Here is a 9,060-nt window from a genome sequence, read left to right as displayed (position 1 = left end):
GAGTGATCCATATGGTCACAAAGAATAGCCACTTGTTTCTGTGCTACCAAAGTTCCACGGCTTTCATTCAAAATGTGTTTATCGCCACCTACACATTAAACTACTAAAACAGTCAGTGCTGTTCTCCATGCCTGTCTGACTTGATGTTGTTAGCACAAACACTTTAAAGGTGATCATTTAGGACTTCAGCAATAATACAGACAGCAATGTAGTTAGCAATAAAACAGTTTTATTGGGAATTAACTTAAAAAACAAACAAACAACAAACAAACATCTGTCTCCTATTTTTTTGTCACACAGGAAAGAAGCGTCAATATCTGATGAGAAGACTTATTTCTTTATTTTTTTTTCAACAGGAGAAGAATATCTCTAAGAAGTTGATTTGTTCACATCTTAATTTTTAAGTGAAATGTGCATTTTCAGTTTATACACTATGTATATAAGGCGACAGTTTCCTTTTGCAGTATGTTTGTGTGGTGCGTTTTTCTATGTCTTAACAAAAGGGGAGCTAAGGTGTCTTTTCACATGGTCTTACTGAGGTGATGCGCATTGAAACATGCATTCTTTTTTTTGGGCGGGGGGGGGCTGGAAAAGCTTTAAAAGGGACCTTGAAAGTGCTTAAAAAGTGCTTGAATTTGACCCTGAAAAAAGCGTACGAACACTGTAAAGCACAGTGTCACAAGATGTCCAAATGTGAAATAAATGGCATCATCTTGTGGCTTTGTAAGGGTTGAAGTGACATCTCAAGTACAGTATGTGTCTTTCTGTATGAGTTCTTTCGTTAGCGTTTCCTCAGGACACTCTAATATGTTATTGCTTATATGTGTCCAGCGGTTGCTGTTCATTAAAATTCCCAGGTCTGTTTCCAAATCTTGAGTTTGGTTTCGTTGTTTGTGCCTTTCCATTTGGTGGAGTCACTGATTTATTTTAATTGTAAGCTGGAAACTCTATTTAATAGATTGTTTTTTAAGTTTCTGTTTTTCTCATCATGTGTTCTTTCAGTTCATCTATAATTGTAACCAACACTTGTGTACAAACTTAGGTGCATATGTATAACTTGAACTTCTTTTATGTTCTTTTATGTCAGGTGGACATGTCTCCAATGTAGATCTACCAAATACTGATAAGCAAAAAGGCAATGGGACAATTACTGGAGGTATTATTAATTTATTCTCTCAAACCTTATTCAGTGGATTTCAGTTAAATTTGACTAAAATCAACTTGGATATGCAAAAACAGTATGTACATGAGATATTTACTGTTTTTCCATTGTCATGTCTACGTCCCTGAGTTTATAAAGTGTATTTTTTAACAAAGGAATAAATGGTATTAACATACAAACATATGACAAAGAAACCTGCCTACTGCCACTTCTCAGAAATACACCAATAGTGCAGATGTACATCAGCTTTGATGAATGTAAGCATCCAGTGAGAATGTGGTTTTTTGTTGTTTTGTTTTTGTTTTTAATTGAAAATCAGTAATGAAAGCACAGAAATTGCCTATTGTTATTTCCTGAAGTAAATCTCTGATCGAGAATGTGTTTTGATATCATTTCAGATAACGAGGATGAAGTGGAGAAAGTCTGTAATTTTCAGGATATTGACCAACACCTGAATCTGTCCTATGACAAATCTAAGTACACTATGAGCCGGCCCATTATAAACAACAATAATCATACATTAGTGTTTCTTACAGTAAAACTCTATGCCATCTTGGATATGGTAATTTGTTTGGGCATGTTTTTATTTTATTAATGACAATTAATGTTTTCTTTGGCAAGCCTGTATGTGTGTGCATGTGTTTTCTTGCTCATGAAACAAATAATGTTACAGCACTCATCCACAAAAGAACAACTCATTATTATTATTATTATTATTATTATTGTTATTATTATTATTAGTAGTAGTAGTATGATGATGATGATGATGATGATGATGATGATGATGATGATGATTTTTACTTACTCTGGCTTGTGTTTCTTGCCACAAACTGTTTTTCTGTTTTTAACAGTTTCTTACATCAGTGCTGTTTCATTTTTATTTAGGTATTTTTTGTTTTAGTTTTTTTTTTTTTTGAGACATACATTTGACACACAGTACAGAGATACAGTTTGTGAGTTTTGACTCTATGGTAATGCATGACAGATATCACTGGATTACTTTTGTTATGTGACGGCTGTGTGCAGGCAGGAAAAGGACTCAAAGTGCAGACTCCTCGACAGGCAAAAGTGTACTTCCAAAACTCAGCTTTATTGCTGGATGGCTAAACGTAACAAAAACCCGAAAATACAAAAATAAACTTACGCAGGCAGACAGCCAGAACACACAGCATGAATGAGGCTAGATAAGAGTAGATCACGACACAGACCAAAGAGAACACAGGGCTTAAATACACGGAGGGAGCAATCAGGGAATGGGTAACAGGAGGGAAACACAGCTGGGGCAAATCAGGCTTAACGAGACAAGGGGAAGCAAAACCAGACACATTAACATCAGACATGGACTTTCAAAGTAAAACAGGAAACATAACACAGACTCTCAGGCAGGCACTATAACAAAGGGAACAGAGACGTGGGACCAGGGCAGACACAGACACTGACTGGACACGGGGATATAGCAACTAAGGATACACAAAGACGCGAACTAGACAAGGGGATACAGCTGACAGGGGAGACAGAGCAACTAGAGAAGACAGAGACATAAACCATAAGACAGAAATCAAAGAAACCAAAGACTAGAAATGACAATACGATAAACTCAAAACCCTGGGTCAACGACCCAGGCATCCTAACAACTTGAATGCTGAAGAAATCTTAAAAATTCCAAGGCAAGTTTTGAAGCACTACTGTCCATCACTTCCAATCAGACATGAAATATGTAGTTACCTCTGTGTGGTCCATGTCTTTATATTATTATTATTATCATTATTATTAGTAGTAATAGTAATAATAATAACAATAATTATATTCCCGCATGAGGAGTTGGCTTGGAGACAGCTTGCACTTCAGCAGAAACTGTCTTTTTACCAGCAATTTGCTAACCTGCCTGTTGAGCTTGACATGCGTCTGCCTAAAAGCACACTATGTTCAAATTCTTTATTTACAGAGAGAAATTGACCAGACCTTAATTACTTACATTTGGGTTGATTTGGTGAGTTTTCTCTTAAATATATCATAGGTATATATGGTTTTCCCAGTATTGTTAAAATTCTGATTATTTGTTTCAATTATTAATTTTATTTGTTTTTCATCATCTCTTCCCATCTCTTTGCCTTTTTGTACCCTTGAGTGTAGAATTGGCACAATGAGTTCATTGAATGGAATCCAGATGATTTCTGTGGAATTACATATATAACAATTCCTACTTCATTACTGTGGATGCCAGATATAACTATTGAAGAGATGTAAGTTTGACATATACAATATGCCCATAAACTCACACTCACATATAATCATTTTATAATCATATATTTATAAATATATGCTACTCTTAAAACCATAGGGTGACAGAAATGTTTTCTTTATTGTAATTCATGAAATAATTTACAAATTGAAGAAGGAAAAATAGCAAAGACATGGTTAGAAATAACCATTTTTACTTAAAATAACTTTATTCAAACAGAGTCACACGATTTGAGCAATTATCAGCTGTCTGTTGAATTTATAGGCAATTCATTTCAAGCTGTTTTGAAGCACCTTTCACAGGCAGTTCACACACTATATTGCCAAAAGTATTAATTTGCCCATCCAAATCACTGAACTCAGTTGATCCAATGGTACCATAATAGGATGGCATTTGTTCAGCAAGTCTAAATTAAATTTCCTTGTTACTAATTATTCCCCAGTCAACTGTATTATAACAAAGTAGGAATGACTGCAACTAAAATCACATAGGGAGGGGAGGTAAGCAGATGCTGAGGCACGTAGTGCGCAGACGTCACATCCTTTTATGCAGATTACTTCATGTGGCCTTCAGGAAAGCTCAACAACAGGGCTTTCCAGTGCAGCTTTCCAGTTGCTGCTTCCAGCTCAGCACAACACATGCAGCTCTCTTGTCAGGTCCCGGCATCCATTTGAAATGGGAAAGGTATGACCAGGGGATGGAGAATAGCTGTGTGCATCAGCCTCCTCTGACACCACACCCCAAACCCACTGATCCATCTCTCTTTTGAACTTAAAATATATATATATATTTCAACAAAATCTATTATGATTGGATTTTAAATCATATTGGATCATATAATGGAAGATGATTCAGCATACAATAGCAATGATAAAGTATAACACGTCTGTCTCTACTGCAATAGATCCAAAGACTGGTTGGAGGATGTGTTTGTGTCAGAAAGGGGGGGGGACTTTTCTTGTAAAATAAAGAGGAGCCTAGCAAATAAAGTTAGGAAACCACTGGCCTAGTCAACAGTATGTCTCCACCCCAAGTACTAGCAGGTTTTAATAATAAGATAATAAGATATAACTGCAGACATAATAAATAGTAATTTATAGCATGATGTAAACTATTTTCCATGGTATGATAATACATTGTTTTCATTACTATCATATTCTTTCATACAGGACAGAAAAAGATAAAGCCTCTCCGAGTCCATATCTCAGCATTGGCTCAAATGGCTGGGTTCGGTTCAGGAATGACCAGGTGGTGCTAAGCACCTGCAAGATGCATGTTTACAAATTTCCTTTCGACACCCAGAGCTGCAACCTCTCCTTCAGGTCTATCATGCACGATGGTGAGTCCATAACAGTTTCTGTTTACATGTCCTTTGTATGGTCTCAAAAGCACAACATTAGATATCTTAAAATACACTGATGGGCCAAATGGAGGGGCTCTAATTTTCTGTTGCGCTTCGATGATGTCATGCATAATTTCAGCAAGGTTATCCAATGCCAAAAAATTTATTTTCATCCACATTTGCACTTATTTTGGACCAAGATCTTGATTTGATGATGTTAGAATTGGACAACTGTGTGAAAAGGAATTGGGAATTTCCAAAGACTCACATGAAACCCTGGAACTGCTATAGAGAGATGTACACATAAGCTGGATCCAGTTCTGTTTAATATTAGTTTTATCTTGTTAAAAATTCACATTAGGAAGAGTGGATGTTGCAAGTAAGCAATCACATTTGAAATAGGCATTATACAAATGCTGGGATTTAATTGCTATTTAATCAATATTGCACACAACAACTAAACAGAATGAGCATGTTTTTATAACATTTCAAAAACTTTTAACTTTAGTGATATTACTGTTTTTCTTGTTGTTGAATTAGCTGATCTGCATTTTTTTTTACTGAGTTTGGATAAGAACTTTAAAGTCAGGTTGAGTGTCTGAGGTGGAACTAGGAGACAGTGGACAAGTAATTATCAATGAGTGGATCTGTCTGGATTCGTTAGATTCCATCTGCTTCAAAAGTGAGACATTTTCCCTGGAACAATTAATAACTCCAACATAACAATCACAAGCATTTGTGGCTCAAACACTGATGACCGACCACACATTCTATCTTAACTTCTTCACATCATTACATGATTTCTCCACATCTGCCATAATCATAGGTGGAAACTTTAACAGTCATCAACCCAACAATAAACAGCTCAACAAACTCACATCATACCAAAAACTGGCATTTGGCCCAAATCATACCATACCATATACCAGCTTTATTTATAAATCACTTTAATATAAAACCAGGGTTCACAAAGTGCTGTACATATACAAATAGCATAAACACAATAAAATAAAATAAAATAAAACATGTTGAAACAAGTTGAGTCAACACCTTAAAGAGTGCTAAAGGCTTCAGCAAATAACTATGTTTTAAAAAGACTTTTAAACTCAGAAACAGAAGAGGCCTGCCTAACGTGCAAGAGCAGGTCATTCCACAACTTTGGAGCAGCTACAGCAAAAGCATGGTCACCTCTAAATTTATACTTAGTTTTTGGTACCTTAAGGAGCTTGCAGCGTTAATGCGGTTATGGCGTTAATGTCATTTTAACGAGATTAACGCTGACAGCACTATGAACAATACATGACAGATATTGGTCTTGGTGGTAGTTGGAGGCCAGAAAACCCGTCAACAAGGGAATATAGCGACTTTTATCTCCGAAAGTTGATTCGGTTCATCTGGACGTAGCGTTTTCAGTGGTAGAAACGTTTCGTCACTCATCCAAGTGACTTCTTCAGTCTCAGCTGACTGCAGGTTTCCCCAATCTTATAAACAGTACATTTGCATAATGACTGAAACCAGCCCACTGAAGGAACAATGAGCTGGGAGGTCAGTTCCTTCATCACAATTATGCAAATTCTCATGACCATTGATCAACAACTACTGATCAAAACCCACTGATCAAAGCCCACTGATCAATGGCCATAAGTACCATTCACAGAGAGTTGGGGAATGGCTGCAATCACAGCATTGTAAGATGGCGAAAGATGTACCCTCCTCAGTTCAGAGATGGTCTTTCCCTTTTCACATAAATGGCCTCCTTGACTCCACGCTCAAAGCAGCGTTCCTCCCTGTCCAGGATGTGTACATCCTCATCCTTGAATGAGTGTCCACTGGCCTGTACGTGTAAATAGACTGCAGAGCCCTGGCCTGACGAGGTAGCTCTTTTGTGTTGTGCCATCCGCTTCGCCAGAGGTTGTTTGGTTTCCCCGATGTATAAATCCTGGCAGTCCTCCTGGCACTTAACAGCGTACCCTATGTTACTCTGTTTGTGTCGGGGGACCCGATCCTTGGGGTGGACCAACTTTTGGCGCAGCGTGTTTTGGGGTTTAAAAGCCACAGAGACCCGGTGTTTAGAAAAAATGCGTCTCAACTGCTCCGATACTCCTGACACATATGGGATCACTACAGGTTTTCGCTTAGGCAGCAGTTGTCCTTCTCTCCTGGATCGGCTGGAGCTTTCTTTTGGCGCCTTTCCAGCTTTGACAAAGTCCAGCTGGGATAACCACATTTACTCAGGGCCTTCTTGATGTGCTGTTTTTCTGCCTCCCTGGCCGCTGTGTCAGTGGGAATGGTGTTTGCTCTTTGTTGTAGGGTCCTGATGACACCCAGTTTGTACGCTACGTCCAGATGAACCGAATCAACTTTTGGAGATTTACTTACCTGGATGATTGAGCATGCATCAAGACGATACCTACTTTTACTCCATCCATAAATCATTTTTGCGAATCGACTACTTTCTCACGAGCAATTCTTTGATGACAGATGTTAATAATAATAAACACATCTCCAAATCTCATCTGAGAAACAGCCAAAGTGGTGCTAAGGGGAAAAATAATAATAAATAAAATATTTAGAAAATATCCTGGAAGAAAAAATAAAACAACACAATTTATATGCAACTAATCCTATAGAACAAACACTGAAAGAATTTAGAGACACCAAAAAAACTAAAAGACAATTTATCTTACAGAGACTACAATATAACCACTGTGAACACAATGACAAGTTCGGCAAATACAGCTTAAATGCAACAATGAAAAATCTCTCTTAAAACAATTAAAGACTCGACAGGAGACACCTCTAGACAATTTTACTATGAATTATATAACAGTAACAAGGACAATTATTTAAAAGAAATAGGAAACTTTCTCAATAATATCACACTAACATCATTACCAAAGGAACAGGCAGAACAACAGAATCTTAGTCAACCCACTTACCCCAGAAAGAGCACTACAAAAAATGTCAAACAATAAAGCACCTATTCCTTGTTGATCTGCTCACATTTATATTATTTGTCCTTTATCACATTTATTTTCATATTCCATTTCAGATAAAGAAATGTATTTACAGCACGACTCTATTAACCATTCAACGGTGACAGAATTGTCTCGTGGGCTGATGCACACACAGTATGAGTGGCTGTTCATCGACATGTCAGTCAACAACGAAATTGTTGAAGGTCTTGGATTCAATCAAACTGTGGTCATTTACACTGTAAGTATTTCTGGAAACAGAAACAGAAAAGAAAACTCGTTCTTTTCCCTTTATCCATCTACTCTAGCGACCTGGTTTCAGGTCAAGCACATTTTTCACGTTTTTCCACAGCAGGTGATGGATGTGCTGAACCATGCTGCTGTGTTTGGCCCAGTTGAGTTATACACTGTAAGAAGTCATCTATAGAATTTACCCAATAAATCTGAGGTAACAATTTGCATTGACTTTTTTGGGGTAGATTTAAGTCAATATATTGTGTATAAAATAGCTTTAATAAAAAGCTATGAAATACTTAATTAAATTGGGTAAAATTTACCCCATATTTATGTATATATTCAACAGCTACTTACTGATTGAAATTAGGTAAAATTATCTCTTGTTTGATAGGTGGTAATACCTGATAATTACTAATAAAATTTAATTATTATCAGTTGATAAACATTACCTATTCATATAAGGTAAAATGTACCCCCCCAAAAAAGACATTCAGATGGTTCATCACCTCAATGTTTTTATTCCATAAAAACACAGAATAAAGTGCAACACAGCTAATGCAGACAACACTTTCAAAGGCCACTTAGTCCATTTTTAAGAGCCAAAAGCACATACAGAAACTCTACAAGGTTGTTTCTGTGCATGTACGTTATCAAACATATGGATAGATAGAACAGAACACTAACACCAACATTCAATCTGTGCTTGCTGTCAGAAGAAAAATTACAACTCCATCAAGTCTGGACAAAAGATCCTCTTGGAACAAGAGGGGAAATGTGTGTGCATTGCATAAGGTTATTTTTGAGGCCGTGGACCTTTTTCAGTAGTTTCGCCCCGTCAAGTTCCCATATAAGTTTTTGAAAAGTGTCAAATGTGTTCTTCAGCTCCTTCGGATATTCGAGGTTGAGGGCATATATCAGTCCCATCAGCAGTACACATTCCGTTGTTCGGCTTCCACATCCCTTCATCACTTGGTTTCCCTCAATCACAATGGACACATCTGATGGATCCTCCTCAGTCATGATGTTGTGGATCACGATCACCTTCATCATATTGTCTGTGTAATCCTCACATTCCTACGTGTTAAAAAGAAAGAAACAAAAA

The 9,060-nt window shown here is 37.1% G+C and overlaps 1 protein-coding gene across 1 annotated transcript in view; it reads left to right on the top strand.

Moving 5' to 3' along the window:
• Window positions 1–1,538: 1,538 nt before the first annotated feature.
• LOC100691968 (5-hydroxytryptamine receptor 3A-like) overlaps window positions 1,539–9,060 on the top strand; it is a 75,835-nt gene continuing 68,313 nt past the window's right edge. Inside the window, exons 1-4 of the mRNA XM_025909866.1 lie at window positions 1,539–1,724; window positions 3,108–3,152; window positions 3,296–3,405; window positions 4,574–4,743. Of these exons, the coding sequence (XP_025765651.1) occupies window positions 1,539–1,724; window positions 3,108–3,152; window positions 3,296–3,405; window positions 4,574–4,743 (511 nt within the window). The remainder of the gene's footprint in view (window positions 1,725–3,107; window positions 3,153–3,295; window positions 3,406–4,573; window positions 4,744–9,060) is intronic.

Source organism: Oreochromis niloticus, linkage group LG8 (assembly GCF_001858045.2).
Source record: "Oreochromis niloticus isolate F11D_XX linkage group LG8, O_niloticus_UMD_NMBU, whole genome shotgun sequence".
NCBI lineage: Eukaryota > Metazoa > Chordata > Actinopteri > Cichliformes > Cichlidae > Oreochromis > Oreochromis niloticus.
This window is presented reverse-complemented; position numbering and strand designations above follow the sequence as displayed.